General features: G+C 44.9%; 1 protein-coding gene across 1 annotated transcript in view; it reads right to left on the bottom strand.

Annotated features, from left to right (window-relative positions):
• LOC124598517 (Down syndrome cell adhesion molecule-like protein Dscam2) overlaps positions 1 to 15,355 on the bottom strand; it is a 439,700-nt gene that overhangs the window by 263,653 nt on the left and 160,692 nt on the right. Inside the window, exon 5 of the mRNA XM_047136006.1 lies at positions 8,050 to 8,281. Coding sequence (XP_046991962.1) covers positions 8,050 to 8,281 — 232 coding nt within the window. The remainder of the gene's footprint in view (positions 1 to 8,049; positions 8,282 to 15,355) is intronic.

Here is a 15,355-nt window from a genome sequence, read left to right as displayed (position 1 = left end):
CTTGACGCCTCTGGATTTTTTCTTGTGGGGATTCGTAAAAGACATTGTTTATAAAGACATTACAACTACACCTGAAGATATGCGAGAGAGAATTGTGAGAGCATGTGCTTCGATAAGTGCCGATGTGATAAAGAATACCACTCCGTCCACGATAAGAAGCTTGCAGCACTGCATTGACACCAATGGTCATCACTTCGAACACCTTCTCTAAATGGACGTTTATGCCACTTTTTTGACCTTCGTTGACCTTCAAAGACCTTACTGTTACACATAACTGGATTTGTCTCGATAGCCGCTATCAGAAAATAAGTATCAAACTATAGCATGACAGTAGAAAAAAAAACAAAGTTGACCTTCATATCTCTGAAGCGACACCACCTAGCAACAAAAAACCAACGTCATATTATGGCCCCCGTTATCCCATGCAACTTTTGTGCCACAGACTTTTCAGCTCCTATCATACTTTCGGAGTTATTCGTGGTGGCAATAATTAGGGACTCACCCTGTATAGTCTAACTCGTTCTATACTTTTGCAAGCATGAATAGAATTACTCGATTAACTGCTTGCTGTTGTTATATGGCGCTGCAGTCGCTGCAGTCGCTGGAAGAGGAGGCTTACACGTTGTCTTTGTCACAAACTCCCACAAAACATGTCGCATACCACGTGATGATGTGATCTTAGAGGCAGATGGTACAATGAGGAATCCTTTCGCCTCTTGATACTGTGTAGGAGCTGCAGTGCTGTACTCTGGACGAAAATAACGCCGTAACGTTTCTAACTGATTTGCACCCACTGAAGCGTAAAATGCAGAACGTCTATTACTGCTGTGTTACCGGTATATCGACCGACATTGGGTAATGAGCGAACGGGCGTGCTAGCTGTGCCAGAGAAACCGCTACCGGCTACTACATGAGCCGACAACTTACAACTCGCGCCAACGTTAGCTTCAGTTTCGATGCCTAGAGCCCCTAGCGAACCAGCTTCAAGTTGTGAGAAGCACCAGAGGTTGCATCAGCTATACAGATGACTAGTTAATTACAGTAGCTGCCAATGCAACAGCAACATTAGGGTCAAACATTTGCAAACACTGAGGAATTAGTGCGTAGCAACAAACTGCGGATAACAGCACACAAAACAAGTTACATGTCCTCTCATTTCTGAGAGGGAGTAAAGCTGCAATCAGATTAAAGTGCAGAGAAAATAACTATACAGAATTTTTATTGTTTTTTAGGATTCCCTACTTCAGTCGGCATTACCTGAACCCCTGTAGCATCACTTTGTTATCCGACTCTCTGTCAGTCTGACTGTTAACCATTTCTCTCAGGAACGGGTAGAGATATCAAGTTCAAATTACTGTCACATACCAAGATCTTTTGTCCGCTGGCGCTGTAAAACATTTAAGCTTCTAAGTCAATGCAATCAAATGATACTGCCATATACGAGGTGCATTCAAGTTCTAAGGCCTCCGATTTTTTTTCTCCAGACTGGAAAGAGAGAGAAACATGCGCATTGTTTTAAAATGAGGCCGCGTTCATTGTCAATACGCCCCAGAGATGGCAGCATCGTACGGCAGGTGGAATTCTACCGCCAGCGGCGAGAATGAGAACTGTTTTAAATACTTAAAATGGCGACGTTTTCCTTACTTGAACAGCATGCAATCATTCCTTGTCTGAATTTGCGTGGTGTGAAACCAATTGATATTCATCGACAGTTGAAGGAGACATGTGGTGATGGAGTTATGGATGTGTCGAAAGTGCGTTCGTGGATGCGACAGTTTAATGAAGGCAGAACATTGTGTGACAACAAACCGAAACAAGCTTGGGCTCGCACAAGCCGGTCTGACGACATGATCGAGAAAATGGAGAGAATTGTTTTGGGGGATCGCCGAATGACTGTTGAACAGATCGCCTCCAGAGTTGGCATTTCTGTGGGTTCTGTGCACACAATCCTGCATGACGACCTGAAAATGCGAAAAGTGTCATCCAGGTGGGTGCCACGAATGCTGACGGACGACCACATGGCTGCCCGTGTGGCATGTTGCCAAGCAATGTTGACGCGCAACGACAGCATGAATGGGACATTTTTTTCGTCGTTTGTGACAATGGATGAGACGTGGATGCCATTTTTCAATCCAGAAACAAAGCGCCAGTCAGCTCAATGGAAGCACACAGATTCACCGCCACCAAAAAAATTTCGGGTAACCGCCAGTGCTGAAAAAATGATGGTGTCCATGTTCTGGGACAGCGAGGGCGTAATCCTTACCCATTGCGTTCCAAAGGGCACTACGGTAACAGGTGCATCCTACGAAAATGGTTTGAAGAATAAATTCCTTCCTGCACTGCAACAAAAACGTCCGGGAAGGGCTGCGTGTGTGCTGTTTCATCAAGACAACGCACCTGCGCATCGAGCTAACGTTACGCAACAGTTTCTTCGTGATAACAACTCTGAAGTGATTCCTCATGCTCCCTACTCACCTGACCTGGATCCTAGTGACTTTTTGCTTTTTCCAACAATGAAACACACTCTCCGTGGCCGCACATTCACCAGCCGTGCTGCTATTGCCTCAGCGATTTTCCAGTGGTCAAAACAGACTCCTAAAGAAGCCTTCGCCACTGCCATGGAATCATGGCGTCAGCATTGTGAAAAATGTGTGCGTCTGCAGGGCGATTACGTCGAGAAGTAACGCCAGTTTCATCGATTTCGGGTGAGTAGTTATTTAGAAAAAAAAATCGGAGGCCGTAGAACTTGAATGCACCTCGTATGTCACCTCCAAAGATATTCTTGTCATAAGCAAAGCACGCCAGCGGCAAGACACAATCAGTACGTTCATCGCGCCATTTCAATGGTAATGTTATTGATGACAGTGCCATTAAAACAGAGTTACGAAATACCGTTTCCCGAAGTTCCTTCACCAAACAAGACGAAGCAGAAATTCCAAAATTCGAATCGAGCTCAACTGCCAACATGAGTGACATGAAAGTAAATATCCTGTGTGTAGCGAAGCAGCTTAAATCACTTAATAAAGGCAACGAAAAAAATGTTCAAATGTGTGTGAAATCTTATGGGACTTAAGTGCTAAGGTCATCAGTCCCTAAGCTTACACACTACTTAACCTAAATTATCCTAAGGACAAACACACACACCCATGCCCGAGGGAGGACTCGAACCTCCGCCGGGACTAGCCACACAGTCTAGGACTGAATAAAGGCAAGACCTCCGGTCCAGTAATATACCAGTTAGGATGCTTTCAGAGTGTGCTGATACAACAGCTCCATACTTAGCAATACCGCTCGCTCGACGAAAGATCCGTGCCTGACGACTGTGAAGTTCCACAGACCACACCAAGAAAGGAAATAGGAGTAATCTTCTGAATTACAGACTCATGTCAGTAACGTTAATTTGCAGTAGGATTTTGGAATGTATACTTCGTTCAAACATAATGAATTACCTCATAGATAACGATTTATTGAGAAATAACCAAAACGGATTCAGAAAATACTGTCGTTGTCTTTATTCACAGAAAGCAATGAGTACTATCGACAGGGGATCTCAAACTGATTCCATAGTTTTAGGCTCCCAGAAGCCTTTTGACACCGTTCCTCACACGTGATTTCCAATCAAAATGCGTGCCTACGAAATGCTTCAGTTGTGCGATTGTGTTTGTGATTTCCTGTCATAAAATGCGTACTAACTAACAGAAAATGATCGAGAAAAATAGAAGTGATATCTATGTTCTCCAGGAAAGTGTTGTAGACTCCCTGTTGTTTCTGATCAAAATAAACGATTTAAGAGGCAATATGAGCTGCCCTCTTTGATTGTTTGACGCTGTCACTTACCACCTAGTATAATCATCAGAAGATCAAACACAACTGAAAAATGATTTAAACAATATATCTGTATGGCATGAAAAAGTGGCAATTGACTCCAAATATGTATCGTTTAAAACATCCAAAAGATTTGCTAAATTATATAAATTGAAGGTGGAGCAGGGAGAAAGGGAAGGAACCAACGCTATCTACATCTGTATCTACATGGATACTCTGCAAATTACATTTAAGTGCCTGGCAGAGGATTCACCGAACCACCTTCACAATTCTCTATTATTCCAATCTCGTATACCGCACGGAAAGAATGAACACCTATATCTTTCCGTACGAGCTCTGATTTCCCTTATTTTATCGTAGTGATCGTTCGGCCCTATGTAGGTCGGTGTCAACAAAATATTTTCGCATTCGGAGGAGAAAGTTGGTGATTGGAATTTCGTGAGAGGATTCCGTCGCAACGGAAAACGCCTTGTTTTTAATGATTTCCAGCCCAAATACTGTATCATTTCTGTGACACTCTCTCCCATATTTCGCGATGATACAAAACGTCCTGCCTTTCTTTGAACTTTTTCGATGTACTCCGTCAGTCCTACCTGGTAAGGATCCCACACCGCGCAGCAGTATTCTAAAAGAGGACGGACAAGTCTAGTGTACGCGGTCTCCTTAGTAGATCTGTTACATTTTCTAAGTGTCCTGCCAATAAAACGCAGTCTTTCGTTTGCCTTCCCCACAACATTTTCTATGTGTTCTTTCCAGTTTAATTTGTTCGTAATTATAGTACCTAGGTATTTAGTTGAATTTACGGCTTTTAGATTAGTCTGTTTTATGGTGTAACCGAAGTTTAAGGAATTCCTTTTAGTAGTCATGTGGATGACCTCACACTTTTCGTTATTTTGGGTCAACTGCCACTTTTCGCACCATTCAGATATTTTTTCTAAATCGTTTTGCAGTTTGTTTTGTTCTTCTGATGACTTTATTAGTCGATAAACGACAGCGTCATCTGCAAACAACCGAAGACGGCTGCTCAGATTGTCTCCCAAATCGTTTATATAGATAAGGAACAGCAAGGGGCCTATAACGCAACCTTGGGGAACGACTGAAATCACTTCTGTTTTACCCGATGACTTTCCGTCAATTACTACGAACTGTGACCTCTCTGACAGGAAATCGCAGATCCAGTCACATAATTGAGACGATATTCCGTAAGCACGCAATTTGACTATGAGCCGCCTGTGTGGTAGTGTCAAAAGCCTTCCGGAAATCGAGGAATACGGAATCGATCTGACATCCCTTGTCAATAGCACTCAGCACTTCATGTGAATAAGGAGCTAGTTAGCCGGCCGTTGTGGTCGAGCGGTTCTAGGCGCGTCAGTCCGGAACCGCGCTGCTGCTACGGTCGCAGGTTCGAATCCTGCCTCGGGCATGGATGTGTGTGCTGTCCTTAGGTTAGTTAGGTTTAAGTAGTTCTGAGTCTAGGGGACTGATGACCTGAGATGTTAAGTCCCATAGTGCTCACAGCCATTTGAACCAAAGAGCTAGTTGTGTTTCAGAGGAACGATGTTTTCTAAACCCATGTTGACTGTGTGTCAATAGACAGTTTTCTTCGAGGTAATTCATAATGTTCTAACACAATATATGTTCCAAAATCCTGCTGCATATCGACGTTAGCGATATGAGCCTGTAATTTAGTGGATTACTCCTACTACCCCTCTTGAATACTGGTGTGACCCGTGCAACTTTCCAGTCTTTGGGTACGGATCTTTCGTCGAGGGAGCGATCGTATATGATTGTTGAGTCTGGAGCTAATGCAGCAGCATACTCCAAAAGGAACCTAATTGGTATACAGTCTGGACCAGAAGACTTGCTTTTATTAAGTGATTTGAGTTGCTTCACTACTCCGAGGAACTACTCATGTTGACAGCTGTTCTCGATTCGAATTCTGGAACATTGACTTCGTCTTCTTTTGTGGAGGCATTTCGGAAGGCTGTGTTTAGTAAATCTGCTTAGGCTATCACCTACATTGGGATGCTGTGCAGAATCAGCGGCGATTAGTGAAAATCTATGCTGGACCGGTACTCCAACCCAAGATCTCCAGCTTACTATGCAGCTGCGTTAACCCTTGCTCCATCCGGACACAGTGTTTACCGCAAATGTGCGGACTACCATGGAACGCACCCCTGCCGGTTCACATTCCCATTGAGCTCCACCGTTCTGCAGTCCCTTTTCATGTCTCCAAGATTCCCGCAGGAGGTCGGAGGTAAACGTGCATCCGCACAAGGACAGCGGGCAAGTGTCGCTGGATGGGAGCGTATCGAGATGGCCCGCATGTTGGTGAGAGATGGTGTCACGACCTTCCCATCGTGTGGCACGCCATTGGTGGCGCTGGGCATAACTGCGGTGAAATTTGGTGCGAATGAGGCATCATTAACAACCTTACACCTCGCCTGAACTTACGAGCTCTGACCTTTTCTTTGCATGTGTCGACATGTTGCTGTCTGAAGCGTCGGCAAATTCAAGGGTGACGTTGCAGGACGCCACGCCACGCTTTTGCACCATTACAGTGGGAGGTTCAAAATGGCTCTGAGCACTATGGGACTCAACTGCTGTGGTCATAAGTCCCCTAGAACTTAGAACTACTTTAAACCTAACTAACCTAAGGACATCACACACATCCATGCCCGAGGCAGGATTCGAACCTGCGACCGTAGCAGTCGCACGGTTCCAGACTGCGCGCCTAGAACCGCGAGACCACCGCGGCCGGCCTACAGTGGGAGGTTGTAGGCCCCTTTGAGTCTAATTTCAAACTCCTGTGTTGCAGTGGGAGACAACTACGGGTTTTAGAAAGACTCACCCTTTAAATGTGTTCTGGAATGTAATTGTCTTCTCGAGAACCAATTCTAATGAGAGTAAAAATATGGCATTTAAGTCTTTGATCGCTATTTTTTATTTTCAGTGACCGGTCTCAGGCTAGCTGCCCATCTTCAGATCATATATTGCAGTTGCAAAGTAACTTGTCAGTACAGAACTATCGGTTCACTGTCATTGAGCTACATAGCAAGTGCAGATCTAACGAGTGATGAAATGCTCTCCCTATTTCGAGGAAGATGTCCCTTTAAGGTATGTATGAAAGACAAAAAAAAAAAAAAAAAAAAAATGTTCAAATGTGTGTGAAATCTTATGGGACTTAACTCCTAAGGTCATCAGTCCCTAACCTTACACACTACTTAACCTAAATTATCCTAAGGACAAACACACACACCCATGCCCGAGGGAGGATTCGAACCTCCACCGGGACCAGCCGCACAGTCCATGACTGCAGCGCCTTTTTTTTCTTAAATCTCATTTTGTTCCATATTGTTCGTTGGATTTGTTCGTGGCGGACGTCCAATGACACCCGTTCAGGTTCTTTGTTGATCCGTTCACTCAGTTTTTTATTACAGAGGGTAGCTAACCCTCTGACCGAGCACGCTGAGCTACCGTGCCGGCTGCACCGTAGACCGCTCGGCTAATCCCGCGCGGCTATGACAGGCAAGCCTGGGAAGTATGGCATACTAATTAGGATGTTATCAGATGCACACACCCGGTATGTTCTAAAAATGGAAGTCCATGCAGGGAAGGATGATCGACCTGCCGAGGAACGGAGTGCAAAGGCAGTTGTTAGACGCCTAGTGAATCCACTGTCAGAAAGTGGAAGAAATATAACAACAGATCGCTATTATACATCCACAGACTTAGTCGAGGAGCTTTACAATGATGACAAGTTAACTTCGGTAGGAACACTGAGGAGTAATAGAATACACATACCAGAACAGCTAAAGAAGTGTTAGTTTCATGATAAAAATACCTCATATTCATTCCTTTATTTATTGCATTTGTATATGTTATAATATTCCTGAAAACTATAGAAAGTGTGTTGGAACCTAGTAAAGAAATTCCTAATTCATTAAATAATCAAAATGAAACAAACAAAAAAATGTTAAATAGTGAAAAGAATGTCAGGGCAGTTTTTGCCCCCCTCCCTCCCCCAGAAACCCATGTGACAGATCCCATCTTACTGGTGCTAGGGTTAAGGGAAATTCCACTGTAGATAGAATGCTTACCACCCTCAACAAGCCAGAAGAAATTATTGACATCCCACGCTACTAATACAGTGCCCAGGACTTTGAACACACGGCAGTGCAGCTCCGCCCCGTGCTACTGTTGGTGTGAGTGGTGGTGACTCACCTCCCAGTCGCAGCTCCGCCCCGGCCTGCGCGCTGTCTGCGTCTCCCCTGGCGACGCACTGGTAGACGCCGCGATGCGCGCGCGTCGCAGCGGCGATGTGCAGAACCAGCGGCGACAAAAGGCGCGCGCGGCCGGCGGGCACGGACTCTGCGTTGTGCAGCCACTCCACGGTTCCCACGGGGGAGCCAGTGACCGAACAGTTGAACGTCGCCGCCTCTCCAGAGTTCACCACCTGTGAACACACGATAGGCGACTCGTTTAACGCACCTCCAAAGTAGCGGTCACATGAGCACATAAAAAGTACTATTCTTAGCATATTGTGAGCGGTCCCCGAACAGGACTCTGGCGGCGGCAGTCGGGCGGAGGGCGTCCGAGTCTGGCTGGTGCTGTGTGTGAAAATTCGTAGCAGACACTGCGCTTCGTAACCTCTGTTGGAGACTATGTTAAACGTGCAAGGACGTCTGCACTGTGTCCCCATATAGCTACCGGAATCTGAACTGTCTGTAGTTCCCACTAGCCACGCTGCATCAGTAAGGGAATGTTATGGTCTGTTCACTGGGGACATCAGAGGACGGAACGGAATGACTAAACATCCGATAATATATTTCAAACTGCGGCATTCACTGCAGACCGGCAATGGAAAGGGACAGAATGGGACGTCAATGACAAGGATTCGTGGTAAGAAATTAATGTTGTTGGTGTTGTTAGGAAGAGTATGTCGTCTGGCAATCTGTTTTGCTTTTGCTACCGCCTTTATCCCGCAATGCGCAGGGTCGGCAGGGTTAAGTACGGATTTGGCATGGTTAAGTTTAAGGGATGGCCAGATGCCCTTCCTGCCGCCACGCCATACCCCCTGGTACGGAATAAGTGTACCCCAGCGGTCTGTATCTAATGTAAATCGTGAAATAGTGTGTATGTGTTTCAAATGTCTGCGAGTCGTGTAACTGAGGCGATACCTAGGAACCAGCCCGGTATTCACCTAGTAGGATGTGGAAAACCGCCTAAAAACCACATGCAGGCTGGGCGGCACACCGGCCATCGTCGTTAATCCGCCGGGCGGATTTGATCTGGGGCCGGCGCGCCTACCCGAGTCCAGCAAGCGGCGCGTTAGCGCTCTCGGATACCCTGGCGGGTAGTATGTCGCCTGCCAATATCGGGAGTTAATCCACTATCCCCGCGCTATTTCATGTTAGAGTAGTGCATTTTGTTCTTTTGTGTCTTCCTAATATTTATTTTAACGCTTGCGTTGTTTCTATAACACTTTTCGTTGGTTCCACGAGCTTATTACTTTCCGTATGAGCATTTTTCCACAAAAGAGGCGAATATTTGAAAGCGAAAAATCATTTAGCTTTCACAATGCCTTTACAAAAAATAAAATCTACGCTGTCCTCTAATGAAAACATTAACAGATAAAACAAAGTTTATCAGAAAAATTTCACTTAGGAGTGAAAAAGTCATCTTTGCTGGAGGGGAAAAATACAGTTGTTTTGAATGCTTTTTGGTACTTCGGAAAGTAAAAGGAACAATGGATAAGATAAAAAAGCTCTACATAAACTCCTCGTGTAGAATAATGCACAGCACCCTAGCTTGCGAGACTGGAAAATGAGACAGACGCGGAACGAATCTGCGCAGTTTCTCAACTGGCGAGGCTGGTGCTCCGACCAGCCAGAGTGTAGTTTCTAGATGGCTTCCCACACTCGTTCAGGAAAAAGTTGGGCTGGCCCCTAATTTTCGCCTCGGAAAATAGGATACACATACAATTAAGATCACACACAGACCAAGGTTTACACAGTTCCCCGATAGGTAGCTCACAGGACTTCCCTCCGCAAGGTAACTGACGGCTGCGGCCACAGGAAGAGCAACAGCAGCAAACTCAAATGCGGCAAACCTGCGAAATCTTGAGTATGGTGGCCCCCTTACCAGTTGGGATACAGCAGACACGAAGAATAGAAGAAGGAGGAGCAGAAGAAGGGCTCTATGTACTGCCTTGAGTGGCGTGCTTGTATGCATACACTATCTGTTCAAATGTATCCGGGCGCTTCTATGCAATGCAGAATTGACAAACAATAGTTGTCACAAGAGGTGATCCCGGCACTATAAAACGATGCGGGGAGTTGCCAGTAGGCAGGCGGCGGCAGCAGAATGGATGTGTCAGCAGAGCTCAGTGACTTCGTACGTGGTTTAAACATTGGATGCCGTCTGAAAACAAATGCGTCGTAGACAGATCTCGAACCCTTCTAAAGATGCCCAAGTCGACTGTTGGCGATGTGATTATGAAGTGCAAACGACAAGGAACAACCAAAGCTAAGCCAAGAGCAGCCAGACCTCCTATATTGGCGGACAGGGATCGACGAGCACCGTGGAGACTGACTGTAAAAGATAGCATGACATCAGCGGAAGGAATCTCTCCTAAGTCCCGAACTGCTACCAGCCGTCCACCTACCACAATGACTGCGAGTAGGGATTTAGAAGAATAGAATTTAACGGTCGAGCAGCTCCTCATAAGCCACACATACACCCTGTGATCGAAGGTATCTGAACACCTGGCTGAAAATGGCTTACAAGTTCGTGCGCCCTCCATCGGTAATGCTGAAATTCAGTATGGTGTTGGCCCACCCTTAGCCTTGATGGCCGGCCGTTGTGGCCGAGCGTTTCTGGGCCCTTCAGTTCGGAACTGCGCTGCTGCTACGGTCGCAGGCTTGAATCCTGCCTCGGGCATGGATGTGTGTGATGTCCTTAGGTTAGTTACGTTTAAGTAGTTCTAAGTCTAGGGGACTGATCACCTCAAATGTTAAGTCCCATAGTGCTTAGAGCCATTTTTCGAAATCCATGATTCGCCTTCCCGCCATTTCATATTGCTTTGCAACTTTACGCGCAGGTATTTAACCGACGTGACTGTCTCAAGCAGAACACTACTAATACTTTATCCGAACACGGATGTTTTGTTTTTCCTACTCACCCACATTAGCTTACATTTTCCTACATTTAGAGTTAGCTGCTAGTCGTCACACTAACTACAAATTTTTTTGTAAGTCAACTTGTATCCTACTACACTCACTCAACTTCGACACCTCCCCCATACACCACAGAATGATCAGCAAACAACCGCAGATTGACGCCCACCCTGTCCGTCCTATTATTTATATATACAGAAAGTATTCTCTTCCTGGGGCACTCTTCATGCTACCCTCGACTCTGATGAACACTGCAGCGCGGGATTAGCCGAGCGGTCTAGACGCTGCAGTCATGGAGTGTGCGGCTGGTCCCAGCGGAGATTCGAGTCCTCCCTCGGGTATGGGTTTGTGTGTTTGTCCTTAGGATAATTTAGGTTAAGTAGTGTGTAAGCTTAGGGACTGATGACCTTAGCAGTTAAGTCCCATAAGATTTCACACACATTTGATGAACACTCGCCGTCGAGGACAACGTACTTGGTTCTGCTACTCAAGAACTCTTCGAGCCACTTACGGCCCGTCCACACGCAACGATCTGTCTGCGCAACTGTCTGCGCACATCACATCTGCGCAGACAGATCGTTGCGTGTGGACAGAAGATTTGCTCCAACCTCAGGTGTGTGCAAACCTGGAAGTTGGAGTTGGAGGTTTGAGCGAAACCTCTCAAATCTGTGGGTTCAAACCACATCTGCGCAGACAAGTTGGAGCGTGTGGACAGGAGATCCCGCAAATCTGGCGCGAAACAGCTGTTTGCTCAGTCTAGTGCTTGTGTTTGTGCGCACAGGGCATTAAAATGGCTGATACTCGTCAGTGTTCTCGAGAGTTTGCAAGTGAATTCATTGAAATATATAGAAACCACCCATGTTTGTGGAAGATTAAAGTAAAGAATATAGTGACTGAGACAAAAGACAGCGGCATAAAATGCTCTAATTGAAAAATTGCGGGTATTATTTCACTCAACTCTTGTTTCGATATTGCACTTGAGAATTCCAAATCCTTGTAGCTCCTTCCTGTCGCTAGGAATCTTAATTATACCGCCGCCGTTCATGGGGAGAAATTGCCCTTCTCTATACAAGTATTTTTTTCTCATAATATGTGGGGTTACAAGCTTTAAGAGATAATTATAAGTTTCGACATCCATCCGCAAGTAATTTCGCCTGTCGTTAGGTTTGCCCTGCAACTCTCGCAGTAAATTTACGTGAGAAAACTGCTTTCGTTTTAGCAGCCACTGTCTACACCACTTTGACCGCTTTCTCTGTTTCCTGCGGTTGCTCTGAATGTTTTTTGCAACACAAATTACGAACACAGACCACAACAGAACTTCCTCCATTTCTATATTTCAAAATAACTGAATTAAATTTTTGACGTTTACGGGGAGCGTAGTCGCTTGCCACTGATATTTCTTTTCTACACCGACAGATGGCGGGCGAGTAGTAGTTTGGGGGTTGTGTCGTGTGAACACACCACATTCGCAGCGATCTTTTGCATGTACAGACATCTCCGCCGATGTCTGCGCAGACAGATCGTTGCGTGTGGACCAGGCTTTACATATTTGGGAACCTATCGCACATGCTCGCAGCTTCGTTAACAGTCTGCCGTGGGACATCGCGTCAAATGTTTTTCGGAGATCTAGAAATATGGAATCTTACTGTTGTCCTTCATCTATAGTTCGCTGTATATTATATAACAAAAAGTGCTAGCTGAGTTTCACACGGCCGGCCGAGGTGGCCGAGCGGTTCTAGGCGCTACAGTCTGGAACCACGCGACCGCTACGGTCGCAGGTTCGAATCCTGCCTCGTGCATGGATGTGTGTGATGTCCTTAGGTTAGTTAGGTTTAAGTAGTTCTAAGTTCCAGGGGACTGATGACCTTAGCAGTTAAGTCCCATAGTGCTCAGAGCCATTTGAACCATTTGAAGTTTCACACGAGCGATACTTTCTAAGACCATGTTGATTCGTGGACATAAGCTTTCCAGTCTCAAGGAAATTTACTGCACTCGAACTAAGAATATGTTCAACAATTTCGCTGTAAACCGGTGTTAAGGATAGTGGTCTGAAAGTTTGCGGGTCGCATCTTCTGCCGTTCTTATATGCAGGAGTCACCTGCTCTTTATTCCAGTCGCTTGAGACTTTGCACTGGCGAGAGATTCGCGTCAAATGCGAACTAAATAAGGGCCAATGTCGCAGAGTGCTCTTTGTAATACCGAAATGAGATTCCATCGGAAGCTGACGAATAATTTATTTTCAACTCTTTCTGTTGTTTCTCTACGCCTGGGATGCTCATCGCTATGTCTTCCACACGGGGCCCCGTGCGATGGTCAGATGACGGTATGTTCGCACGATTCTTCTGCGTGAACGATTTTTTAAACGCGAAATTTAAAGCTCCGGCTTTCCTTTTGCTAGCTTCTGTTGGCACACCAGACTGATCAGTGAGTGACTGGATTGAAGAGTTAGATGCGTTTAGCAATTTTACAGTTCTACATAGGACGAGAATTTTCTCCGGTTCTCGGCAAGATCCCTTGCTAAGGTCTGACTGTGGTAGTAGTCGTACGCTTCGCCTATAGATCTTTTCACAGACGCACCAGTCGGCGTCTAAACTTTGCCTGTCGTCATTGGTGAGTTCTCTTTTGAACTGAGGGTGCAAAAACCTTTGATTGCTAAGCATTTTCCGAATGTCATTGTTAAACCAAGGTGGGTATTTTCTGTCCTTAATCCACATACTAGTCACATAATTCCCCAGAGAACGATTTCCAATCTGTTTAAACCTTGTCCATAATTGCTCTATGTCCATCATACTGGAACTAAATGATGTCAGTTCATTGTCTAAGTGAGATGCTAACCACTGCCTATCTTCTCTTTCTAGCAGAAACATTCTCCTGTTTGTAGCTACAGGGTCTAAGATATTTCAGTTCGTGATGGCTGTTCAAGCCAGTTTTCGGAAAACGTGTTCAAAAGTACTTCGTAAGATCGTCTGTCTGTAACTCCTGCAATGAACATTTAGACGTCCCAGTCTATATTCGCCAGGGTAAAGTCGCCTGTAACTAGTGTTGCGTGGTCTGGGTATTTACGCGCTACGGGCCGTAGACTTTCTTAGAACGATTCTAGAACTGTCGCAGCGGAATCGGGTGGCTGGTAAAAACATCCAGCAGTTAACTTGATTCAGATACACCTGACATACTCGACCAGATAACTTCACCTACACAATCAACTTAGACCTCGATAGAGAAAATGGAGTACAAAATAACTCATTTTTTGTGGTAATTTTTAGCCACAAATTTTATAGACAATTTTCCTCACACGAGAAGGAAACAGGGTTGGCTGCAGGGAGCGTAGAAAGGGTGGACGGTGATGTAGTTTAAGGAGCCAGGTATGTCTTCCTAAAGCCGTTCACCTGATAGGCCTTACTTAGGAGATATCATCCTCAGAGATCGAACGAAATGAATTCACCAGCTATTAAAATGGTACCATTTAAGAGATGAACTGAGTATGACGTATAACTGGTGAGCTTGTATCTCGGGTTTGGTATAACTCATGTGAATTTTTTTTATTTATCTCGGCGTCGAAATGCATTGGTTTTTATGGCCGAAAATTAGGGAGAAGACCGGCGGTGTATAGCTGCAAAATTAACACATGAAAAACCAATATCGGAAAATGTTAATGAAATAAGTTTCCTCTTAAATTTATTGAAAACTAATTTTCTGCTGTGGCGCGGAGTCCTTCATTCAATATTCGCTATGCAAGAACGATCTATGTTACCAAAATGACGACTATCAACCTAAAAATTGCAAATTGTTTCGTAATAAATAAATTTGTGTACACTTTCAATGTACTAAATTTGAGAAAATAGTATTTTGTTAGTTAGTCTTCTATTCAGTAACTAGCGTATTGAAGGCGAACGTTTTGCTCAGCCCAAAATCAACAGCATTTACAAACTTCAATAAATGCATGAAACTATGCTGTCTGTAGTAATACAGGGTGATTCAAAACGAAGGACGGGTTTTAAGGCTTTGTGGCATTTGTTGCATTCAACTTACAATTATAAATAATTCATCTAATAAAAGAGCAAGTCAAACAGCTTTGTTTGTATACCACTGCACAAAGGGAAGAGTATGGAAGGAGCAAGAATGACTGAAGAAAGTGATGAACTAGTGAGAGTCTTTCACATGTAGCCCCAAGAAATCAGTTCGGAAAGCTAGTCGTGAATTAGCGATTCCAGTGATGTTTTTGTTGAGACTTTTAAGGAGACGCTTCCAAATGCATCCTTATCGCTTGCAGTTTTAAAAGCTCTAAAGCCTACAGACTTCGCTTTACGTGCCAACTTTGCAAACGAACTATTGCTACAAGACGATGAAAATTT

The sequence above is a fragment of the Schistocerca americana genome, chromosome 1, assembly GCF_021461395.2.
Source record: "Schistocerca americana isolate TAMUIC-IGC-003095 chromosome 1, iqSchAmer2.1, whole genome shotgun sequence".
Classification (NCBI taxonomy): domain Eukaryota; kingdom Metazoa; phylum Arthropoda; class Insecta; order Orthoptera; family Acrididae; genus Schistocerca; species Schistocerca americana.
This window is presented reverse-complemented; position numbering and strand designations above follow the sequence as displayed.